The sequence below is a fragment of the Stegostoma tigrinum genome, chromosome 9, assembly GCF_030684315.1.
Source record: "Stegostoma tigrinum isolate sSteTig4 chromosome 9, sSteTig4.hap1, whole genome shotgun sequence".
Lineage (NCBI taxonomy): Eukaryota > Metazoa > Chordata > Chondrichthyes > Orectolobiformes > Stegostomatidae > Stegostoma > Stegostoma tigrinum.
In genome coordinates this window covers 76,851,928-76,878,211 of record NC_081362.1, presented here as the reverse complement: position 1 = coordinate 76,878,211, position 26,284 = coordinate 76,851,928, and the positions used below count along the sequence as shown (strand labels likewise).

The 26,284-nt window shown below is 41.0% G+C and overlaps 1 protein-coding gene across 5 annotated transcripts in view; it reads left to right on the top strand.

Moving 5' to 3' along the window:
• Nucleotides 1-26,284, top strand: part of fmn2b (formin 2b) — a 479,083-nt gene that overhangs the window by 63,797 nt on the left and 389,002 nt on the right. For all 5 annotated transcript variants that reach the window (XM_059648647.1, XM_048536693.2, XM_059648646.1 and 2 more), the window contains exon 3: nucleotides 19,042-19,217. In XM_059648647.1, the coding sequence (XP_059504630.1) occupies nucleotides 19,042-19,217 (176 nt within the window). The remainder of the gene's footprint in view (nucleotides 1-19,041; nucleotides 19,218-26,284) is intronic.

Below are 26,284 nucleotides of genomic sequence, written 5' to 3'. Positions count from 1 at the left end.
TCCACTTGGGAGGACCACCACCTGGCAATGTTTCACTGTACTTTTTTAATATAGTTCATGTTTTCCCTTAGAAAACTGTTCTCTTGTTGGGTGAGGTGTTATGGATCCTGCATGACACATGACTCAGCTGAAGGGAATTTATTTCAATCTTTATGCCTTGCATGACCACACTCCTAAATTGCAAAAATTAAATGAACTAGCCATAGGAGTCTCTGCTCCTATATTATTTGAATAACCTTGTTAAATAGTGCCACATGATGTGATGTAGCAGACTGGTGTGAGTCAATGGAAGCTGTCACTACCAGATAATGGCTGGGGGTAGAGTGCTGCCTCCAACCGTCCTTTTCCTAGAAACGTGTAATCAAACTGCTTGGACATGTTATGCATGCGGAGCAGATGAAACTTGAACAGCCTCAGCTTCCTGTCCTAGAGGAATGGGCAATACCACTCCACTACAGGAGTCCATTCTTCACTCCTAGATTTTTCTTCAACCTGTTTTGCATACACTTTGGCGCATCTTTTGAAGAAGGTGGGGCTTGAAGCCAGGCCACCCAGTCCATGGATAAGGACACTAGCACTGTGCCCCAAAAGGGGGCCTGAAATAGTAGCCTTTTGAAATTTTAAAACTTCATTTTTCAGTTTGATTTTGTCCTAAGATGATATTACACACCTGTAGAGCAGGTGAGATTTGAACTTGGGTCATGGGTATTGTCCAGGGGTAGGGACACTGTGCCACAAGAATCAGTCTTTTATACTGACTTTTTAATGGGATTTTTCCAGCTACTAGTTAGGTAGTGTTTTAACAAGAGGCACGCTTCTTAAGATGTACTTGTCTTGTAATAGGTGGCAAGTTACAGTAGGTAGCCAGATAAACTTGCCTCTATTAGATCCAGAACCGGACTCGTCTGCCTTCAGTCAAGGCTGTATTAATCAGATTGAGCACAGTCTAATGTTGCCTCTTAACATTTTAAGCTGTTCAGACCATTACCTTGTGCAACACAACAGGTTTAATTAGATACCACTAGGGTTATTGAGCAAGTCTATAGAACGTGCACTTGGTATTTAATCTATTGGCTTATATAAATGTTTGAAATTGAAAAAATGACATAGGAGCTGAGTGAAACCCTTCATGCTGTTAATGTACATCTTTGGTCTTTTTAAGAAAGGGTAAAGCAATAGCCAGTTCCAATATTAAGCAAATGTTTCTACTCTCAAAATAACAATACAGGTATAGGACCTCTTGTCCAGTTCTTTTTAAAGGGAGGACAGGCCTATGACCGTTCAGTCCATCGGTTGTTCTGGCCAGCTTAAACTGCTAACTGAAACCAAAAATTGGCTACCACAGAACACAGTCCTTAAGGTCATATTTGGGGAAATTTGTATTATTTTAGCAAGTGTAATCTTTTTCATGATAAACAAGTTTTTCCATCATTATGTCATGTCAGCAGGGTAAGTTGTTTGTGTTTTCATTAATGGTCTTACCACAAGTGCTTTGGTCTCCACTCGTTGCATCCTATGAATCGGACAACCGTCCGTTTATGTACACTCTGGCTGGCTGAAGACAATCTTCTATCCCTGCTAATATGTCACCTTTAAACTCCATAAAATTTTATTTTTCACAGTAACTTTTTGTTGTGGCATCTTTACAAATGCTGTCTCAATCCAAGCACCATCCATTTACAGGCCCCCTTTATCCACAGCATATGTTACGCCTTCAAAGAACTGACCTTACCTAATAAGGTTTACCTTTCACAAAATTATGTCTATTCTTCCCATTGCCTTGGTTTTCTAAATGCCCAATTACATTTTCAATTGATTCTAAAACACACAGGCAACAAGCTAACTGGCTCATAGTTTCCTGTCTTCTATCTCCATCCCTTGAAAGGTAATATTTGTTGTCTTCCAGTCAAATAGATTCTCAAAACATTCTATGGCATTTTGGAACATTGTCACCAATGTATCTGCTACCTCATTAATTGCTCCCTTTCATTCACTGGGATGAATTTTATCTGTTTGCTTCGTCTCACGACTTTGGTGATTTTGTGATTTCTGTATGCTGTTGTGAAGACATGAAATGTGTTCACGTCATTTGCCATTTCTTTTGAAATTTATTACTTGCTTCCCATTCTTGTTTAGAGGACCAACATTTGCCTTTTTTAGAAAATCTCTTTACATTCACCTGCACTATCTCTTGCTTTGGCATTAACATTTCTAGATAGCTTCCTTCATGTTCTCACTTCTTCATGCTGTTTCTTTTTAATTTTCCAGTCGTTGTCTGCAGTGCTTAAATTTTGGGCAATCATTTGATCTGCCACGGTGTAGTTTTAAGTATTTTCTTTCTTCTTCAGTGTGATGATGTCACTTAGAGGTTATTTTGTCTTTTTTCTCTTTTGGAAGAGAGGTTGTAACACAGGTGGTGAACTGTCTAACATAAGTAAATAATTTGAGGCCTTGGGTTTTTTAAATTGGAAGCAGCCTGTGTGCAGTCAGTTCTCACAGCAGGCTTTCCAGTTCTTTTTTTTTCTTCCCCTTGTTTAGATTCTGGTTTTAGCTTAATACAGAAGCTCTTTGGGTTTCTACAAGAGTTGGAAGCTTCAGTGAATGTCTCCTGGCTGCTATTTCCCCCTGAATTTTCCCTTTGGTTGTTTTTCCCTCCTGGATTGGAGAACTGCATAGGGAAAATTCAGACAGATTTTCACTTTTTTGCCAAGGAATGTTTATGGGATGTTTCTATATTGGAACAGTTAATTAGGAGTTACTGTACCTGTTATTCTGATAGTTGTTATTCTAAATTCCTCTTTCTTTTGTATTTTAACTACGGTGTTTAAATAAACTGTGCTTTGCTTTAACATTTGAGTGGTTTGACCAATTGCACTGCATCTGAAATAGACACCTTACATTTGCCTTTCAAATAAGAAAAAGTTAGGGTCTGGCTACCCTATTAATATTTTAGAGGATATCTGGCCCATAACATGAGTTTGATGCTTTCCTTTAACTACTTAACTAACTACAAATTGTGGAACATCCCTTTTTTTGTTTGTCTGGATTTTCTTTAGCTGAAATATACTCGGTATTCTGAAATATCCCCGTCTCCGTGTCACTATTGATCTGTGCTATTAACCTAATAGAGGTAGTTAATCCTACCACATTTTCCAACATAACCTGTTCTCTGGTTCCAGATTGTACTATGTAAGAAACTTGCTCAGACAGTCTGTAAACCTTGGAAGTGGTGGCCTCTGAATTTTTTTTCCTCATTGTAGGTTACAGGCACCTAACTAAATTTGCCATGTTCCTGTGAAGCACATGATTGCTTTGTGTTAAAAATGCTATATCAGGACAGGATGTTTTGTGCATCAATAAGTGTGATGTTAGAATTTCCCCAGGTTGAAGAACTCCAGGATGTGTTTTATAACACTGTCTCTGAGATCCTCTGTGGTTTTAAGTTGATGTGTGATGGCTGTTTAGAAAACGTACATGTTTGAGCTGTTCTCGGTTGGACAGCTAAATGAAAAGCAGCATTTTAGCAAGCCTGCAAAGTCTGCATTGTTTCATAGAACATAGAACATAGAACATAGAACATAGAACATAGAACATAGAACATAGAACATAGAACATAGAACATAGAACATAGAACATAGAACATAGAACATGCCCTTTGGCCCTTAATGTTGCGCTGACCTGTGAACTAATCTAAGCCCCTCCCCCTACCCTATCCCATCATTATCCATATTCACATCTGTAGTTCTTTTGGTTAATGTCTGCACTATAGGGATTCTGATTCTACGAAAATGGATTTACTCAAAAGTTCCCTACTGCAGTGACTTTCATTAGGCAGTGGCTGAATTCACCTTGGGGAAGGGTGCTAGATGTCAGCATCCCTGAAACCAGCAACCTGCTTATGACTAGTTTCTGAGCTTGTAATGGAGGATATAAGATCGGTGGTGATGTTGGTGGGCATAGTTAATAATCTCTATGTATCTGTGTAATTACTAGTCATAACAGTGCCATGATTCAGATCATAACCAGGTTCCCAAGATGTCACCGACTGAGCAAGGTCTGACCTTGTCCAACCCAGACTAACTCTAGCACCTCCACAACATTGACCATATTTTCTTGCTTCAGCGTTAGGCAATTCAGAGCAATGCAATCCCTTACTTGAGAAGAGATGTAGTTGTATTGGAGGTTCACTGGACTGATTCCAGAGATGCGGGCCTTGTCTTATGAAGACAGATTGAGCAGTTTGGACCTATACCCTGAAGTTTAGAAGAATGAGGAGATGTAATTGTGGTATATAGACTAGGTAATGGTCTAGTGGCATTATTGCTGGACCTGTTGGTCCAGAGGCACAGGTAATGTCTGGGTGCCTGAGTTTGAATCTTTTAACTGTTTAGTTTCCCATTTTACCAGAAAAGGGAAAACGATCCTGTAAATCATTTTTATTTTTAGCAACTGATGTTTCAGATTCAATTTTCGCAAGCAGTCTTGTGATCTTTTTTTCTCTCCTCACTTGCTCAGTCTCTGGAAAAATAGAGTTCCCTCTGCAACTCTGTTTTAGAACCTAAAAGCTAGAAATAAGAGCAAGAGTTGGCCATGTGGCCCAGTGAACCTGATCTGCTGATATAGGATCATGGTTCATTTGATTCAGGATTTAAGTGATTTCCTGTCTGCTCTACCCTATTTCCACTCTATGGACTCCCTTGTCAATCGAAAATCTGTCTGTCTATACCTTTTTTTTAAAAAAAGAGAAGTGAAGGGATTATCTCACTTCTGCCTCATGCTTTCCCAAGATCTTCAGTTTTGATGCGCAGGAGTTGTCAAACTAGAGCAGTCGCAAATAAAAAGCATGTGTAAGTGGGTGTTATTTCTCCAGTTCTCCTAGCTGCTTTTACTACTTTGACTTTAGTTTTTTAACTTTTTCTGTTTTCAGGTGATGGCTGTCCATGGTTTTTCCATCCTCTTTTTAGACACTATTTTTAAACTTGGCCTGTTACCAAGCCCATTGTTCACACGGGGGAAATAATCTCCAAATGTGCTTTGAGCACTGCAATAATCGTAAGACTGTCAGATGTAAAGAGCAGAAACAGGCCATTTGTCCCAATAAGTGTGCTCTTCAATTCACACATGGCTGTTTGGGTTTGAGAAACAAATCATTTATCCTGCTTTCTCCCTTTTTGATCCCATTACTAATCTAGAACCTGTCAACTTGTCTTGAATACACTGATTTTGGCATCCATAGGATTCTGTGGCAGTGAGTTCCACAGATGAAGGCAGTGTGGTAGACATTGTCAAAGGTCTTGCTAAAGTCCACTTATCAAGGAACCACATTGTAGGTCCCCTGAACATTATCTGGGTCTCTGGATTAATAATCCAGCGATTAACACCACTAGGCCGTCACCTCCCTCAATCAACTGGGCCAGTGGGCTGAGAAATGGCAGATGGAGTTTAATTTAGATAAATGTGAGCTGTTGCATTTTGTGTCAAACCAGGGCAGCACTTGCACAGTCACTCGCAGACCCCTAGGGAATGTTTATAAGAACAGAGATCTAGGGGTAAAGGTTCTTAGCTCCTGGAAAAGTGGAGTCACCAGTTGACAACGTAGTGATGAAGGCTCTTGGCATGTAAGCTTTCATTGGTCAGAGCATTGAATATAGGAATAGGGACATCTTGTTGCAGGTGTACAATACGTTGGTGAGGCCACACTTGGAATACTGCATGCAGTTCTGTTTGCCCTATTGTAGAAAGAGCACAGAAAAGATTTACCAGAGTTATCTGGACTCAAAGGCTTAAGTTATAAGGGGAGGCTGGGACTTTTCCCGCCTGGAGTGTAGGAGTCTGAGGGGGTGACCTTGCAGGAGTCTGTAAAATCATGAGAGGTGTAGATAAGATAGGCAGCAGTCTTTCCCCGTGGTAGGGGAGTCTAAAACTAGACAACGTGGGTTTAAAGTGAGAAGGGGAGATACAAAAGGGTCCGGCAGGGCAGTTTCTTTTCTCAGAAGGTGGTGAGTGTACAGAACAGGCTGCCAGAGAGAGTGGTGGAGGTGAGGACAACCTTGTTATTTAAGAGACATTTAGATGGGTACATGGATGGGATGGATATGGAGCACATGTGACAAGGTTAATTGTGGAGTAGCGTGGGTGAGTTAGACCGAAGAGCTTGTTTCCTCTGTTGTAGACCTCTGACTATGATTGACCACCCTGTGGCAGAAGAAATCCCACCACCACCTCCGTTCGAAAAGTTCACCCCTTCACTCTGGGGCTGCAACTCACATTCTAGTCTTTTCTACTAATGGAAACAACATCTTCTTGTCCACTATCTGGCCAGGTCCCCTGGCATTCTATAAGTTTCAATGAGATTGCGTCCTTGTCCTCTTAAACTCCATCGAGTACAGACCAGTAGTCCTCGACCGCTCTTCATGGTAAGCCCTCATCCCTAGAATCAACTGCTTTCTACATTGAGAATAGGTGGCACAGCCTGGGACTGTGCATAGCATTGTTTGTTTTTGAAGCTGTGCTACAGTGTTCTCACGGATTTCCCTTCAGCAGTGCTCTTGCTGATTCAGTTTTAGATAACCTGGTTATGTTTCTCCTTATCTGATACTAGGTGCTCTGTGGAATTGTTTAGTGCATTAGGGGTTAGTGGCTACGTGGCCCACTTGAGAGCAGTTGCATTGAAGGCCTAATCCAGGTTGGAAACTAAGCATGGCTATTGTATCCATTAAAGGATATGCATACTGTTCAAAACCAGCTTCAAATCTGTGCCTTACTTAATTCCAGTTTAATGTCCACGTCCAACAAGCTCTCAGTAAGCATGTTGAGGATGTAAAGTTTTTTTAAATTGTATGAATCAACCATAAATTTTTATGGCAATTCATAACTTAGTAGCATGTCCCTTCTTGGACAAATTGATGTGAGTAATTAAACCATTAATTTAGGTCCTGTAAACTTGCTTTTCTAGCAAGGGTTACCACCACATTATTGACCTGACGGAAGTTCAGAAATTTTTTGAGATGAAACCTGAGAATGATCTAGCTGATTGTTATTAAGTCAATAGATAACTTTAACTTGCAGTCTTGTGGAATTTTCTGCTCAAACGCAATTAAACTTTCTTAGTCATACCCAGCTTTGTAGACCACTTTTGTGCAACCAATGGCTGAAATGTTAGCATTTTCAGTAATCACCTTTTTAAATACTTGAGAAAAATACTGCTTTCAAATTAACCATAAAATTTAGCAGGTATTAAAACCTGAAAGGACAAATGTGATGGATGCAATGCTGTGTACACATAATGGGCTAATTGCACTCTCTCTACCTTTTTGGCTGATGTTTCTAACTCTGGCTGGGCAGAGGCCTTCAAAAGCAACAGCAAGTTCACTAAAATAGTAATGCAGGAGCTTACAGATCAATTTGCAGTTGTACTTGGTGATGCTTATAAATCTGATTTCAGCTGCTGAGTGGGAGAACCAAAATGAAGTCATGAACCTGAGCCCTTTTAAATTTGTTCCATTCAGCAATGCTACTGCCTGATCTGTATAGCATTTCTAATATTTCCCATTTGTTTCCAGATTCTGGAAATGTTCAGATTAGGCAAGTGCTGTGGAGAGATGAGTAAAGTTAACGGGAACAAAAACAGAAGTTGCTTTTAAAGCCCAGCAGGTCTGGCAGCATCTGTGAAGAAATATCAGTTAATGTTTTGGGTCCAGTCGCTTTATTCTGAGGAAGGGTCAACAGTTAGGTTTGGTTGAACTTCAAAACAAGTGGGCTGACTATGGTCAGGGCATTCTGCTGAGAAACGAATCCGTGTTGTTTTGAAACTTTGGGGATTGAAAAGATCCAAACAATCACATTTTAAAACTGGAAGAAGAGCAGGTAACACGTGGGAGATGCGGGGGCAGGGGAGATGTGTGGTGTGACGGTGAGAAGGAGCAGTGAACTTTAAACAGCACAGGCAGTCACCTGTAAGTTTCAAGTGTCTCTAGTCATTCCAGCTCCTCTAGGAAAATTTAAACAGGTGAAATTCACAGCTGACCTTGGAGACTCCTCTGTGTGGGAGTTGCTCAGCAGTGGAACAGCTAAGTTTTAAGTCTAACTATACCTTTTTTATATATATCTACAATAATGAGTCGGGTGATTTCCCTCCCACCCCGGTCTAGGTATTTCGTTGCACTCTGTGTCCAGAGTAAATATATTACGGTTACACTAAAGCATTGTTTTCAGAGTAGTAATACTGTGCTATTTTTGGGTCTGTAGATTTAAGGTGCAACAGTGGCCTTTAGTAGAGTGATGTGCTTGTCCTGCCTGATGTAGGACATGAGGGACAATTTTCCAGCAAGATATATCAGTAACAGTGAGTGTGTTTGGTTGCGTATCCTATTGGATCATGAGGATAGGCTTCCCCTAACTGCCACTCCATTGAGGATTCACGGGAGCTAAAGGGTGTGATGGATGGCAGTTTTGGGGAGGTAGATGGAAGACTGGAAGTTGGCTGATTGAGTTCCTTGAGTGAGCTGCAGGTAGACAGATAGTGAAGGTGTTTAGTATGCTTGCTTTTATTGTTGAGTACATTGATATAGGAGTTGGGAGGCCATGCTGCGGCTCTGTAGGACATTGAGGCTACTTTATGGAATGCTTCATTCAATCCTGCTCTCCCTGCTAAAAGAAGTATATTGTGAAACTTGAAGGGTTCAGAAAAGATTTGTAAGGATGGTACCAGGGTTGGAGGATTTGAGCTGTAGGGAGAGGCTGAATAGACTGGTGCTATTTTCCCTGGAGCGTCAGAGGCTGAGGAATGGCCTATTATAAAGTCATTAGGGGCATGGGTAAGGTGAATAGTCAAGGCCTCCTTCCTAAGCTCGGGGAGGGCATAGATTTAAGGTGAAAGGGGAAATGTTTAAAAGGGACTGAAGTGGCAGATGTTTCAGTGGGTAGTGCATGTATGGAATGAGCTGCCAGAGAATGCGGAGGCTGGTACAATTACAATATTCAAAAACCATCTGGATGGGTATATGAATAGGAAAGGTTTAGAGGATATGGGCCAAATGCTGGCAAATGGGACGAGATTTAGTTAGGATAACTGGTTGACATGGGTGAGTTGGACTGAAAGGTCTGTTTCCTTGCTGTATATCTGACATCAAGGGATCATCTCCTACCCTTGTTTTTTGAGTTGAAACAGAGGCAGTAATTGTACATATTTCCTGTCCGTAAAACTCGGGCGTCTGTGTTGATACTTAGCTTTAAATATATGCAGGTGCACCAGGCCATTTTATTATTTGTTCATTTTGAGGATTATCCAGCAAATGTCATCCAGTTTTGAGTCCCGTTGTGTTAAATCTTGGGAAACAAACACAATGCTTGAGAATTTCAGGTTGGGAAGCTTTGGTGGCGAGACCATTAATGTTTCAAGTCTGGTATGCCACCTGTTCAGAACGATCTTGCTTAAGCCATTGACCGTTATAAAAGCACAAGCTGGTTGGTTACGGCCAAAGTGGCTTGCATTTTATGATCCGCCAGTCTTTTGGATGTCTGACCTCTATTCCTGGCATCACATGCTACATGGTAACTGTCAATCGGCATTGATAAAACATTACCACGAAGAATGACCTGCTGTGCTCCTCCAGCTCCACACTGAGTTCTCTCTGACTCCAGCAGTGGCAGTTCTTACTAACCATGAAGAATATGCCTGTCAATCAGATGCCTCTTGCAACCCAATCAAACTCTGATTTCATGCCATATGTGTTGGTTTTCCCCTTGAATTGGGTATTCTTCCAAAATATCCTGATGAGCTCAAGAAGAAAAATTTATTTTTAAACCAAGTATTGTCTTTTATTGATATGTTAACTGTCAAACCTGTGTGAATCAGTGAATATCTGAACCTGAGTTTCTGATTGCCTGTATAAACTTTCCACCCACCCTTTTTTTGACTTTTCTCAGCAGATCTCAACTGTGTTGAGTAACAGATAATGGGAACTGCAGGTGCTGGAGATACTGCTTGGCCTGCTGTGTTCGTCCAGCTCCCCACATTGTTACCTCTGCGTTGAATAACGTCAGCTAAAACAGTCTCAATTCCAACTTGTGCAAAATACACTTCAGTCCTAAATGCTGTACTCCAAAATTACTGAGTCCCTCCATTCTCTCTCGACTCTCCTCTAGCCCGACTCCTAATTCACTAATCTAGTAACTTGCTTCCAGTGTTTTTAAACTGCTGGTATATGCCATCTGTGAATCTTCATTCTAGGCAGGAGGTGCCCAAATAGCATGCCGTCTCACTTTCCAAAGATTCACATAGTAATAAAGTTGTGACAGCTATTTGCAGGATCTCCTCCAACCCTCTATCCAGTCACCATGTGGTGTCGCATTTATGTGGAAGTCTTTGTCTAGATCGCACTTCAAACAACAAAAAAGCAAACCCACACCAAAGGTGCCTGACTTCTGTCTGTCACATTGTACAATATCCTCTGATCTGTGATCACACCATGCATTGACTTCAAGAATGCAGAATATTGCACCATGCTGCTGCAATGTAGATGCATAATTTCAGAATAGCAGTGTCAAATAAAGGTAAAATGGCCATTGTTTTATGAAGTATGCTTGCACAACTTTTTGACAGAGTAAGAACATCCTTCTGCTACCCATAGATACTGGTTAAATAGCTCCATCCACCAAATGCTTTCGCTGCCTGCAATGAATATCTTGAACGTTTTAGTTTTTGAAGAGAACGCAAAACTAACAGCAGGATTTTGTAACTTTGTTTTATTTTTGCAATTGCTTTCTTTGGTTATTCCCTGCAACATTTATAAAATGTTTTCTGTGGATGAATAATCCGCTTTCTCTTTAAAATGAGCTTCTGAATTGCATCTGACTTGTGCAACTGTCACCACTAGGGGGAGGGGGACACTTGGGAAGTAGAATAACATCACTGATCAAGATGAGAGAAAGTCAGAAATCTCAACACCAGTATCAGATAGTAACAGCTAACATCAGACTGTCTGATACCACCTCTCTCTAAACACCTGAAGAGGGAGCAAGGCTCCCAAAGCTTGTGTTTTCAAATCAACCTGTTGGGAAAAAACCTGGTGTTGAGATTTCTGGCCTTGTCCACCCCAGTCCAACACCAGCACCTCCTCATCAAGATGAGATAATATCTGGATCTCCTTTTGAACATGACATTCTGACACATCATGCTGAACAAATAATGTTACAGTTTAAATCACTTGTGCATGATATGAGAAAATAGTTGTAGCAAGAGTTGTGAATGGACAAAACGTTCTCACACCATTAGTTGGAGTTAATCCTGTAGCCCCATTGTTGAGAATGCATCTTCCAGTTAACGAATCTTGTGGGTATTTGCTGTGAACGAACCTTGACAAGTTGACAATTGAGGCAAATATGGTAAGTCCTTGGCCTGAAACAACAAAAGCTTACTGTTTGCGTTTGCAGCATTTTCAGCGCAGATTGAGCACTGTTTAAAAACTATTGAAATTACCTACTGCCACTGCTCATGCATCAGTTAAGTGATTCTGCTAAACAATGTTGAAAAACAAAGGAGATTGACCACTAACCCTTTTACTCGTAAATGTTGCTCCGTATTCTGTGGGGACTCATGACCACTTGTTTATGCGCACTCTTTTTTATTTTATTTTTGCATTTGGTGTTTAGAAGCAATCTGCTTCAAAGTCTACTCATCATGCAATTCCTTTTTGATGTAATGATACTTGTCAGCTTGTATTTGTTTGCACATGCAGTATGTCACAGTAGTTTCACGCCAAACGAAACTACATCAGGGAGAAAGTCGACCTGATTTGGAGTGCTTCAGGGAAAAATGTGGGGGTGCCAGTGCTGGACCTTGGGTGGACAAGGTCGGAAGTCACATGACACCAGATTATGGTTCAACAGGTTTGTTTGAAACCGCAAGCATTCAGAGTGCTGCTCCTCCAGGTGAAGTCACTTTGCCTCAAGGAGCAGTGTTTTGAAAGCTTGTAATTTCAAATAAACTTGTTGTACTATACCCTGGCTTCAGGGAATGACCTAAGATATCCATGTCCAAGTATAACCTGTTTTTTTTAAACAAAAGTAGACTACCCAGAGACAAAGGTACTGAAGTGTTAATGGTGTTGCTATCATGAACTCATCCCTTCATCTTCCACACCCTGCCCCTCAACACCCCAAGTGCTTTTGAGAGGGGATATTTCAATATTTTGTTTTGCTAACTTCACATCTGTCCACAAGTAATAATAGAATTAGCCATATTTTTATTTTTGTACACTCAACATTTTTCTTTTCACTGGAGTCTTTGCTGTCACTTCAAGTCTGTCTTGGTGCCTTTCCTGGTGCACATAAGATGTGGCGAGTCTGTAAAGAAAAAAGAATGCAGTGGAAAGTGGTACTTGATTCCAAAGGACCCTTCAACCAACTTGGAGGGTTCAACTATGTGCAGTCTTGATACTGTCCTGCTGGATGATGTGCGCAGTGAGTCCAATGTCTGTTATCATACGGCTAGGCCTCTTTTAACCAGCTATAACTTGCCTTTAGACAACAGACTGTCTTAAATACAGCATGCAAGCATAATTACTCTGACATCGGAATGCAAGTTTTTAGATCTTAATCTTTTATAATGTTAATCTTTTTTGATATGTTCATGCATCCCTTGGTCCTTTACGTATATTTAGGTTCTTTAATCTACCTGTTCAGATGTTAGTACACACTTCTGGGACAGGGGTGACTTGAATCTGAGCCTCCTGGCTCAGGAGTAAGGACCATTATCCCTGCACCACAAGATGCAACCACCTCCCCCACACAACACTACCAGCACGTGTCATTTTACTGTGGATGAAGAAATTGAAATTGACTGTCTATTCATTATCCAGTAAAACAGCTTGCAGTAGTTTAAGCTTGTGCAATTTTGAAAGAATGAATTCTCCAAATCTTTAACAGCCATGGAATGCACAACTAGTTTTTTTTTAAAAGGACCTTTGCTTGGCCTGACCTTTTATCATCAATAGATTACTGGATGTGGCTTCTTTTGAGGCAGCTGTTGCTGAACTTTCTCTCTTAACCAACCCAATTCTTCAACTTGGATTCTTTTCTGCGAATAACAACCATTCAGCAAGTAGTTAAATGCAAATTATTACTGTAACTTTGCACAGAATTGAGAAAATCTTGGATTAAGACACAGTCTGCTATAGAGAGTACGTCTCCTTCTATTTGCTAAGATCAAAGTCAAGCTTAGCTCTGATTTAGCCAAACAAAAAACTAGATATTTTCAGTAGTGTGGAGTAAGAACAACACAGCAGGTCAGGCAGCGTTTGAGGTTTCAGGTCAGAACTCTCTTCTTCAGGGCTGCTGCTAAAGAGTCCCAACCTGAACGTGGGCTCTTCCTGTTCCTCTGCCTGACCTGTTGTGTTCCTCCAGCTCCATGCTGTATTGACTCTGACTCCAGCATCTTTCCTTGGATAAGCATATGGATAATGATGGGATAGTGTAGGGGGAGGGGCTTAGATTAGTTCACAGGTCGGCGCAACATCGAGGGCCGAAGGGCCTGTTCTGCGCTGTATTGTTCTATGTTCTATCTGCAGTTCTTGCTATCTCCAGCTAGTCATTTTATTTAAATGTTATTTGGGGTTTTGGTTTTTTGAATTTTGAGGTGTAGTCTTATGCCCTGAACAATGTGTGATAATAGGAAATCCAGGTCTTAGTTGTATTAATGTCAACTGCATTGTTTCATGCCACAGTGATTGCATTGCAAAAGTCTTTGAATTGATGTGAAGCACTTTGGAAGCATGATATGCTGTGCAAGTGCAAGTAACTTGACTGTATTTACTTATTGGGTCATGGTAGACTTTGGGGTTTGGCAATTGAAAGTGACTCATTTCAGTTGTCTGCTATTCAGTCTAAAATGCAAGGGGGATTTAGGTTTGGAGACAAGTTTAAGAGAAAATTCCTCAAGTGCATGCACTCAAAACAAATTCTGTGGGAGCAATGACATAGCAGTAAAGCAAAAGTAAGTGCACTTGCTGGAAATCAAATGTGCTAGAAAATCTCAGGCCTGGCAGCATCTGTGGAGGGGAAAAAAGCAGTTGTTTTCCTGCCCAGTGACCCTTCTGAATTGTTCTCAGACCTGCTGAGTTTTTCCAGCAATTTCTGACTTTTTTTTGTATGTAACATGATAGCAGCATCTGAAAGAAATTAATGATATTTGTATCTGATTCTCACTTTACCTCAACTGATCTGCTCTGTCATAGTGCATGTACTGTCCTTCACATCTAAGCAAAGAAAAGCTGAGAATTACTAAACAAAAATTGATCAGAGAAAAAATTAATGAGACCAATGTAGTTGGAAATGTAGAGGTGGATAATTCAATTTCTATGAGCCAAGTGTGGTGTTTCTCCTCTTAAGTGAGAATTGAGAGTTAGTAGATAATAAGGAAGTGGTAAATAAGAGGAACAAATGTTTTGCTTCTACAGTTACTTCAGAGAATAGTATAACATTTTAAGTAATAAGTTTCCAAATTTGGAGGTGAAAGCTGGAGACAGCAAAACATGATGAAATTACCATCTCCAAGGAAGCAATGATATGGAAACTAATGATAGAGCTATGTGCTGCCTGACAGACCTCCACTCCAGGATCTGGAAAGTGGTAGCTAATGAGGATAGATATCTTGGTTAATTTCCAAAATTCAGTCAGTTATGGAAATGCTCCATCAGACAGAAAAGTATCCAATATAATTCATTCCACAAGGGATGAAGGTCAAATACAGGAATCCATAGGCTAATTGGCTTGAAGTAGATTGTGGGAAGGAGTTTGCATAAGTTTAGGAGATTATAGCTGGACTCTTAACGAATCCCAAAATAATTAGCAAGAGTTGGAATGATTTTGTGAAAGGAAAATAATGCTTGGTAAATGTATTTAGTTCTTTGAAGCAGTAACATGCTCTGGATGAAAGGGTGCCAATGGAAGTATTATACTTTTTGATTTCTAGAATGTATTTGACAAGATGCCACAAAAGAATATTGCACAAAGTAGGAACTCTTGATGTAGGAGGTAGCATAGAAAGGACAGGAGATAGCTGGAAGGCAGGCAGACAACTGCAGATATGTTGGATGGGGGTGGTTTTGGGGGGGTGGGGGCACGGTGCGATGCAGTGCTGATTGACGTAATGTGAGTCCTGTAGAGATCTGTGTGCTCGTGTGCTCAGCTGCTTTTTAATTTAATTAATAATTTGAGTGAGGGGAGTGAAGGTGTGGGTGTCAATTTTGCAGAAGATGGTTAAGAAAGGGTGTTTTGAAGTGGGTGTCAGGATGTTCTGGATCAGTTTGGAAGCGTTGAGTGAGCAAAAATATTGCAGATGAAGTATGATGCCAGAGAGCATGAGTTTTTCCATCTTTGGTAAATTTAAAGAAAGAAAACAGTTCTTTAAATGACATCATTGCAGAATTCTGCAGAGATTTGTATTCTGACAAATGAGTAACCAAAATTAGTTTGGTATAGTAAATAATTAAGCCTAATGGAATATCTCTTTATTACAGTGACAATTGAAATTCAACTTCTTTAAAAAATGTTATGGTCCAGCTACATAGGTGAAGCTGGCCTAGTCACAGAGGATCACAGGGCAGCCCTCTTATTAGAGAAATGACTAGTGGTGAGTTCAACCCAAGGTTCGCCATGGCTCAGGCAGGATGTGTGGTTGAGAAGGTAGGACCTTGGTGGCAACATCAATCTGTATGGGAAATGAACTCCTGCTGTTGGTGTCATTCTGCATCGCAAACAATCCATCCAGCAAACTGACACCCCTGTTTCCCCGCCATCCCCAAAAAAGTCAGACCACATCTTTTGAATCTGTGTTCAGCTTTTGCTCCCTTGTTTAAATATGGATGTAAATCTGTTGCAAGTACTTTAGTGGAGGTTGAGGCCTGAAATTATTGGGTTGTCTTCAGTGGATAGGCTGGATGTGTTACCAATGGAATCTAGAAAAGTGGGGATAGATTGGTTGAAGTTAGAAATGTTAGCGTGTTCTAGGTGATTTAGATGTGGGTAGAGAGAATGTTTGTTTGTTTGTTTGTATTTTTATTTTCCTCATTTTGAATGAAATCAGAGCAAAGGATAGCTGCTTAAGTGTTATGTATTGACCTTTTTTTGTTAGGATATACAATTTCTCATTGTGTGGCTATAGAAGACTGACCTCCATGAAGAAGTCATCACCTTTGAACACATTATAAGACGGACTCGATGTTGGCCTCTTGGCTTTTTGTGTCAAAATAAAATTGAACAAGTGATAGTATTATGTATGAATAATACTTTCTAAACAGCTAGAGAATACTGTAAATCTAGTAACAAAATATTCTCTCGTGTGGTCCACCACAATGACCTAAGATGACTTCCTCCATTTTTGCTTTCATTTAAAAAGATAATGTTTGCACTCTTGTGTTCCACTGCAAAAGTTCTGTTCTATTTGATTTGTTGAGACCCAAGTGTAAATGAGGTATTTTACAAGGCTGTAAGATTGTTTTTGTTGTAACTGGCGACTCAGAAGTGAACACCAGTTATTGAAGGTTGCAACTATCGTATTTCTCATTGAAGAGACTATATGCCTTGTTGTCCAATCCAGTCTGGATTGTTTAAATCAATTTTTAAATTGTAATTTAAATTATAGACAGAGTTAGAAAAGCAAACATGTCAGATAATGGGAACTGCAGATGCTGGAGAATCTGAAATAACAACAAATCGTGGAGCTGGATGAACACAGCAGGTAGGGAGGGGATAGGTCAGTCCGGGGAGGGCGGACAGGTCAAAGGTGCGGATGAGGTGAGTAGGTGGGAAATGAAGGTGCGGCTTGAGGTGGGAGGAGGGGATAGGTGAGAGGGAAGAACAAATTAGGGAGGTGGGGATGACGTGGGCTGGTTTTGGGATGCAGTGGGGGGAGGAGAGATTTTGAAACTTGTGAAGTACACATTGATACCATTGGGCTGCAACCTTCGGGTGGCATCATTTGTGGCACTGCAGGAGGCCCAGGATGGACATGTCTAAAGAATGTGAGGGGACATTGAAAAGGTTCGTGACTGGGAAGTGCAGTTGTTTATTGCAAACTGAGCATAGGTGTTCTGCAAAGCGGTTCCCAAGCATCTGCTTGGTTTCCCTGATGTAGAGGAGGTCGTGTTGTACAGTGGATGCAGTATACCACATTGGCAGATGTGCAGGTGAACATCTGCTTGATGTGGAAAGTCATCTTGGGGCCTGGGATGGGGGTGAGGGAGGAGGTATGGGGGCAACTGTAGCACTTGCTGCAATTGCAGGGGAATGTGGTGGGGTTAGAGGGGAGTGTGGAGCGGACAAGGGAATCACGGAGAGATTGGTCTCTCTGGAAGGCAGACACGGATGGGGGATCGGAAAATGTCTTTGGGGTCGGATCGCAGATGGTGGAAGTGTCGGAGGATGATGCGTTGGATCTGGATGTTGGTGGGGTGGTATGTGAGAACAAGGGGGATTCTATTTGGGCGGTTATTGCAGGGACCGGGTGTGAGGGATGCGTTGCAGGAGACGTGTTGGGTGTTGTCGACCACTGCGGGGGTGGGGTGGGGGGAGGGTGTAATGTTGCGGTCCTTGAAGAGCGAGGACGTCTAAGATGTACGGGAGTGGAATGTCTGTCTTGAGTAACAGTGTGGAGCTGGATGAACACAGGCCAAGCAGCATCTCAGGAGCACAAAAGCTGAAGGGTCTAGGCCCGAAACGTCAGCTTTTGTGCTCCTGAGATGCTGCTTGGCCTGCTGTGTTCATCCAGCTCCACACTTTGTTATCTTGGATTCTCCAGCATCTGCAGTTCCCATTATCTGTCTATCTTGAGTAATTCACTTCAAGTACAAGCATGTTCTTTCTTCAGACTTCACAATGACAGGAATTTAAATTTATCCCAGTCAGCACAAAAAAATGATACTCATTGGTGGTAAAGATTTCGGTCAGTCCACTTTGGAACACGAGCTTTAGACTTCCAGAATGCCTGTTTGCTTTCCGTTCTGTTATGTGCACTCTTTCTCCCGCCTTTTCTTCTTGTTATGCCACTGTCTGCTGGAATTCATTTCCTGTTAACTCTTCCTAGCTGCTACGTCTGTTCATGGTTGTAATCTTGATCTCTGCCTTGCCAAACAACGAATAGCACGCAGTATGTGCCCAGTTTCTCATTGGTCTCTCTCGTAAGGGTCATTGGTCACCTCCCCAGTGAGATCACTTTGGAATCTTGGGGAAAATCAAGAGCAGAAATAACAGTTGCCTTGAAAAGGCCGAAGTATTTCCTTTGCCCAAACTTTTGGGGAGGGAGAGGTCATTTAGATCATAAATCATATCCCATCACTCTGAATCTCTGCGGCCTAGGTTGTTTTGAAGAAATTGTTATTCACCACCCTTTGACTACATAATAGATACCTTGTGAAATGCATCCTGCAGTCTACCTAGTTAAGTTCATAATATATAACTCAGAACTGTACAGAAATGACATAACTATTTACAGAGCTTAATTCCAACGTTTTGTCTTTTGAAAGATGCAAATACAGTGATCATTTCTCTTTTCAAGTGTTTCACGTTAGAAAGCTAACCCAATTTTGGGCATATTTGCTTCTTGAAAGCTAATGGTGTCTTCCACCACACCAGTAGGCTTTAGAAGGGAACAAGGAGTTACATCACTTCACAAAAGCTAGCTTTATTTTCATTGCATTTGCTATTTAGTAGGACGTCTCTACCATTTTCATCCCATCCTAAAATCACAAACTTATGCCTTGAATTTTCGAAGTGTGGACATTAGCAAGTTTTACTTTGACAGCAGAAAGGCAGCCAGAGGTCCACCTCCAAATAACGTTAAATTGTCAAGAACGGATAGAACATTATATACCTTGCTAGAAGATTGCATATAACTAAACTACTACTAATTATAGCGAAATCAATATGATCCTATACATCTACAAGAACCTAACTTTTGAGATTTTGCATGATAAATTTGCATTTGTTGCCTGCTCACAAGTCTTGTAAATGTTTGAATGTATGCTTTAATTGTTTTTAACACAGGGAGAACATTGTTGGAGAAGCTTTTTGGACAGCAGGAGAAAGTGCAGCTTGATGATGAACGTGAAGCAGAGAAACTTTGCTCTCGTATTCTGGCCATGGGTTTGCTCCTTCCATTCGGGGACTGTTTCAGAGAACAATTTTGTGCAGAAGTGCCACAAGCCACCACCAAGTTTGATGTGAGTTCCTTTTCCATTCCTGTGAGGTGCGTAGTGAATTGGGAATTGTAGATTTCCAGGTAGTGTAAATTCAGAGTTCTCTTCTGTTTTTGAAAGAAAATGTATAGTGAGATACAGGGAAGGGATGGATGTGTTTTTTAATTTCATTTTGTGAGATGTGGATGTTGTTGGCTGGCCAGTATTTATTGCTCATCCCTAGTTGCTCTTGAGAAGGTGTTGATGAGCTGCCTTCTTGAGCCATTGCAGTCTGTGGGTTGACCCACAATGCCATTACGGAATAAATTCCAGGGTTTTGACCTCGACAGTAAAGGAGCACCGGTATATTTCCAAGCCAGGATGGCTCGTAGCTTGGAGCGGAACTTGAAGGTGATGGTGGTGGTATCCCCGTATATCTGCTGCCCTTCTAGATGGATGTGGTTGTGGGTTTTGGAAAGTGCTGTCTGAGAATCTTTTGAATTTCTGCAGTGCATCATGTGGATAGAACACATGGCAGCTGTTAAGTGCCGGTGGTGGAGGGAGTGGATGCTTGAGGATGCAGTGCCAATCAAGTGGGTTGTTTTGTTCTGGATGGTGCCAACCTTCTTTTGTGGTGTTAGGGTTGCACTCGTCCAGGCAAGTTTGAAGCTTTTGAAATAAATTTAACCAATACTGCTGTGTTATTCACACACGCCCCATTGGCCATCACCTACTATTGTGTATATTATACCTTCTGGCCCAGAGGAAGAAGAATCATCATTGTAGTGCAAGACTTATCGAGAATAGAGACCAGTGCCCCTGGTGAGAAGAGGTGAAACTGAATGACTTGTCTGGTGTTAACTGCATTTTAAATCAGTGATTTATCATTTGTAATTCAGCAACTTGCCACAGTGTGGATATTGTAACGATGCTGCTACTTTTGAGGCTGTTTTCTCCTGTTGGTTTTCCCTTTCAAAGAGGTTGTAGGGCAGAGGCTAATGAAGACCACTTGTAAACAGCTTGGGAGCCCTTTAGGATTTGTTTTAAACAGGCTGGCTGCAGCCAACACTCTGATCAGGATTTCTGAGTACAGTGAATATCTCCTCGCTGCTACCTTTTTAATTTTCTTGGTTGTTTTGTTCCTCATGGATTGGAGAACTGCATATGAGGAGCTGTCTGAGTTTGTTCTTTGTGCCAAGGGATGTGTTTATGGGATATGCCTATATTGAAGCAGTTAATTAATAATAATTACACCATCTATCATTCTTTTAAATTTTCCACTAGTTATTCCAATTTCTTTAATTTCCTGTATTTCAACCAGTGTCTGAAATTGTTTTGCTTAACGTTGAGTTATTTTGACGAGTCACGTTGTATATCAGGAGCTCAGCGTTAATGTTTACCTTTTAAAATAAGTAGGGTCCAAGCTACCACCCTAAAATTTTTGAGGGGTTCTGATCTAGTCCATAACAAGGAAGAGGTATTAGAAATCCTACAGAAGGTGAAGATAGATAAGTCCCCTGGGCCGGATGGGATTTAGCCTAGGATCCTCTGGGAAGCCAGGGAGGAGATTACCGAGCCTTTGGCATTGATCTTTAACTCGTCGTTATCTACAGGAATAGTGCCAGACGCCTGGAGGATAGCAAATGTGGTTCCCCTGTTCAAGGAGGGGAGTAGAGACAACCCTGGTAATTATAGACCAGTGAGCCTTACCTCAGTTGTTGGAAAAGGTTATAAGGGATAGGATTTATCATCTAGAAAAGAATAAATTGTTTCGGGATAGTCAGCACGGTTTTGTGAACAGAAGGTCATGCTTCACAAACCTTATTGAGTTCTTTGAGAAGGTGACCAAACAGGTAGATGAGAGTAAACCAGTTGATGTGGTGTATATGGATTTCAGCAAAGCGTTCGATAAGGCTCCCCACAGTAGGCTATTGTGCGGAGGGATGGAATTGTGGGCGATATAGCAGTTTGGATCGGAAATTGTCGTCTTTCAGCAAGCCAGAGGGTGGTAGTTGATGGGAAATGTTCATCCTGGAGACCAGTTACTAGTGGTGTACCGCAAGGGTCGGTGTTGGTCCACTGCTGTTTGTCATTTTTTATAAATGACCCGGATGAGGGCATAGAAGGATGGGTTAGTAAACTTGCAGACGACACCAAGGTCGGTGGAGTTGTGGATAGTGACGAAGGATGCTGTAGGTTGCAGAGAGACATAGGTAAGCCGCAGAGCTGGGCTGAGAGGTGGCAAATGGAGTTGAATGCAGACAAGTGTGAGGTGATGCACTTTGGTAGGAGTAACCGGAATGAGAAGTACTGGGCTAACGGTAAGATTATTGGTAGTGTAGGTGAGCAGAGAGATCTCGGTGTCCATGTACACAGATCCTTGAAAGTTGCCACCCAGGTTGACAGGGCTGTTATGAAGGCATACAGTGTTTTAGCTTTTATTAATAGATGGATCGAGTTCTGGAACCAAGAGGTTATGCTGCAGCTGTACAAAACTGTGGTGCGGCCGCACTTGGAGTATTGTGTACAGTTCTGGTCACTGCATTATAAGAAGGATGTGGAAGCTTTGGAAAGGGTGCAGAGGAGATTTACTAGGATGTTGCCTGGTATGGAGGGAAGATCTTACAAGGAAAGGCTGAGGGACTTGAGGCTGTTTTCATTACAGAGAAGGCTGAGAGGTGACTTAATTTAGACGTATAAAATAATCAGAGGGTTAGATAGGGAGAGCCTTTTTCCTAGGATGGTGACGGCGAGCCCGAGGGGGCTTAGCTTTAAATTGAGGGGTGAAAGATATAGGACAGATGTCAGAGGTAGTTTCTTTACTGAGAGAGTAGTAAGGGAATGGAACGCTTTGCCTGCAACGGTAGGAGATTTGCCAACTTTAGGTACATTTAAGTCGTCATTGGACAAGCATATGGACATACATGGAATAGTGTAGGTTAGATGGGCTTGAGATCGATATGACAGGTCGGCACAACATCGAGGGCCTGTACTGTGCTGTAATGTTCTATATGTGGGTTTATGATACCCGCTTATGTTGTTACTGGGCATATTAGATCTCAGACTGAAACCTGGCTTGTTTTGATTCAGTGATGTGAGCTTTCACTGAAACATTCTGTTTTAACAATGTTCTGCATAATGAACTTCTCTTTTTAAAAAGAAAGATAAGAGAGAACAAACCAAGGTATTTGTGTATTGCACAAGCCTGAAGATTCTAAACACATGGTAACATTTCATTCCATTCTGTTCAATCCTAACAGTACTCCGAAAGAATTATCTCCTCTATCATATTTATAGGGCTTAACTGAACTTCAATTACCAGTCTTAAGAATCTGAACCTTTCAAGTCTGTTGCAAATGAGCTTAGACTTTCTTAACTTCAAAATGCCCCTTCAAAGTGGCGTTGTGGTAGATTATTCTATGCAGTAAACTCAGGAGCCTCAAATTACAAGTTGTTTATGGAGCCAAATTTGAGAGGCTAGCCCAGAAAAGATTGAATTAGCATTCTAACTCCAAGAATTCATCAGGTATTTATACAGTTAGTCATGTAGACAGTGCATCACTCAAATTCTGATATGTTTTGTTTTGAACAAACACTGTTATTTTTCACATTTTGAGAAGTGGCAAGGCACCTGTGTTAACCAGAGTTTCACCATTCCCTATCTTCCCAGGTGTCATCTCCTTTCCGAAGCCTGTGCTTCATTTCCAGTGTTGATTAAACCCCACTGGGACAGCATGGTGGCTTAGTCGTTAGCACTGCTGCCTCTCAGTGCCAGGGACTTTGGGTTCAATTCCACTCTTGGATACCTGTGTGGAGTTTGCACATTCTCCCAGTGTCTGCATGAGTTTCATCCCGGTGCTCTGGTTTCCTCCCGCAGCCCAAAAATGTGCACATGAGGGGGACTGGCATACTAAATTGCCCACAGTCCAGGGTGTGTGTGTGTGTGTGTGTGTGTGTTAGGTGGATTAGCCATGGGGAATTCAGGGTTACAGGGATAGGGTTAGCGGGGCTGGGTGGGATGGTCTTTGGAGTGTTGGTGTGGACACGATGGGCTAAGTGGCCTGTTTCAACATGTTGGTGGTCCAATAATTCTGTTGCTTTGTCTTTCTAGGGATTTTCCCCTCATTGTTTCATCACCATTACTTTTCCAAATGAGGCCTCAGGATTAAGGCTGGTTCAATCACGTTACATTTCTGTGGAAATGCATGTCTGCTGCATCAGTATCAGGGTGTGTTTAATGCAGTTTAACTAACTTTGTTTTTCCTTTAGCCTGACTCCTTTCTTGACTTTGAATACATGAAAGTCAATATTCACGATTAAGTCGCGTGCATAAGCAATAATCATAAAAATCTTTACTTCATTCATGTGATATTTACAGATTAACTCATCATTCCCAAATTTCTCCTTAAGTGTTAACCATTTACCTCTCTGGTCTGGAAATTTCAAACAAATCTTAGGTAACTTTTTAGATAGATTTTACATCCTGAAAAAACATCCTTCAGGAGAAATGGTCTTAGACATCCTAACTTGAGCAAAGACGTCTGCAGAACTAAAGCCAAAGGTTTCTTTAAACCATTGGTGTTTAGTGGAAGCCAAACAAAACAATTTCAGAATTCTTCTACCGGTAGCCTAATATATAGTTACTGATTTTTTTGTTTTTGTTTGCGAAAACTCACCCACCGAAACAAAGCCTGTTATGGGAAGCCTTTGTCATAGTTTTGTTTTAAAAGCATTATCATGGCTACAGAAATACTTGCAAGTTAAATCATAACACCCCTTCATAGACACAGAATGAAGCCACATGCCACTAATTTTAAAAATCCAAGCAGTAAGATAATATTAAAATATAGATAAATTTCACAACTTGCATCACAATGTCTATTTTGTGCATGAGTACAAAAGGGTTGTCCACTCTCCAGGATTGTCCTGGAGCCTCCATCAATTTAAATATTAAACTCCTGAGGGTGACCCAGCATGAAACCTTTGTTGGAATATTGAAAAGAATTAATGTATCATTCTTGCTTTCGAACACTTGTTGGGATAGCCGACGTTGTAATGGATGTTTGACTGGTTGGGTATTTCGGACAAATAAGGCCTTGTGGTGAAACCTTTTTGAGGAATGACTTGAATCGCAATTGGAACGCCAAGTGGCACTAATGATTATTTCATTCTCCTACAATAGTAAACCAGTTGGTGTGTTAAGTAGTAATAGATCAAAGAAGACACTGAATTTAGTTTAAAAGGGTTGACTACAAGAGCAGTGCTCAATTGATGAAGCTCGTATCCATCTGGAGTTGGAACCATTAGATGACAGTAGCAGATTTTAGTGGAAAATTGCTTCCGCGTGAAGGTTTACATAGGTTTAGGTGTTCCTGTACATCTGCCCATGTTCTAAGTGGTAAAGCTTGCTGGTTTGGAAGATGCTGTCAGAGGACCGTTGGTGAATTACTGTTGTGCATCTTATAGATCATTACATACTGCTGCTGTTACAGTGGATGTTCAATATTCAAATCCTTTCGACCTAAGGGAGAAGTAGAGTTGAATAAGTGTCAGTGTTTAACTGTAATGAGATAAAAGGGGGAAAACATTATTTATGGAGTCAATGTAGCATCAATTGTCAGTGTATGAGTTTTAAAACTTGAGCCATTGTTTCATTATAACTGGAATAAGATTGTAAAGTCTCTAGCAAAAAAGGACAAGGATTTGAGTTGAGTGATAATGGAAACTGAAGATGCTGGAGAATCCAAGATAACAAAGTGTGGAGTTGTTTTTAGTTTCACTGCTGCTAACTTTAAACACTAATGACAAACATTGGGCAGGGTAGCAGGACTCTGCCAGTGTAAGTGTTCTTGTTTAAGCAAATAAAAGTCCAAAGAAGGCAGATTTTACATTTCTATTAAATTTAAGTCATCACTAAGTGAAGATATTGAAGAAGGAGAAAGCAAATGTAACTCCAGCAATTTGAGCAGATTAGTCCAGGTATAAAGAATTGGAGGGAATGACTGAAATATTTGGAAAAATGTGAATTGGAGAAAGTCCTCCAATTTAGATGTGTGCTTAAAAAGGAAAGGAGTAAGTGACGTGAGCATTGAAAGGGGATTTCAAGGAAGATCAGGAAATGGCAGATAATTTTGAGCAGGTTTTGTTTGTGTTCATTTAACTGTCAATCTTAGCTACCTGGATAACTTCTCAGCAGGTAGGTCAACTGCATGGGACGTTGCAATTGGGGATACAGCAGTAATTACAGACTCCATAACTTTTTACAAGATGGGAAAAAATGCCTAGACTGCACCAACTCCTTTCAGGCTCCATAAAGAAGGGATTTGTCTGTGCACACGTGGCTTCAAGCACACTTAAATGTACCACATTGCAAATCTGACTGATCATTTTGAATTGGTTTGCAGTATAAGTCTTTACACTGGCTTTTTTAACGTGCTGGAATGTGTATAGTAGAGTACCATTGACCGATATTGGAATTAACCCATCCCAAAGAGGACTTGGTTGATTTCAGTGGTGTATTTGAGCGCATGAGTGTCTAAGTGTACAGAATTTCATTTGCAGCTGTAAGTTCACATTGGTCAAAATTATTTCTCCGGCTCAGAAGCTCACATCAGTGTGAAGGAATTCTTCTTAAATGTACACCCTTCAGTGTTTGGATGACTGGTTGGTGTAATACTTTGCACTTGATGGATAGCACATTACTGCATCTCCTGACCAACAAATTGAACTAAATTATGAATTACTAGTGGTGAATAATTGTGACTAAAATCTAGTTGTGAAATGGACCTGTCAGTAGTGTGAAGTTGTCGAGCAGCCAACTTTTGACAGCACCGATTTTGTTTTTTTTCCTTCTCTCTCTCTCTCCCCCCCCCCCCCCCCCCATTTGACTAGGGAAATATGGCAAAGATTTTGATTCCAAGCCAAGTAAAAGTGGCAATAAAATTAGGGAATGGTGCCCACATGGGTTTGATTTTGAACATAGATGTATTTTCAGGGAGAGGTGAAACTTTGTGGATTTGATTCGCTTAATTCAATCTGGAATTTTGAGCATGTATCCAAAGTTTGCATAAATGTTTGTTTCCACTTGCATGGTATAAGAACCAGAGAATTAA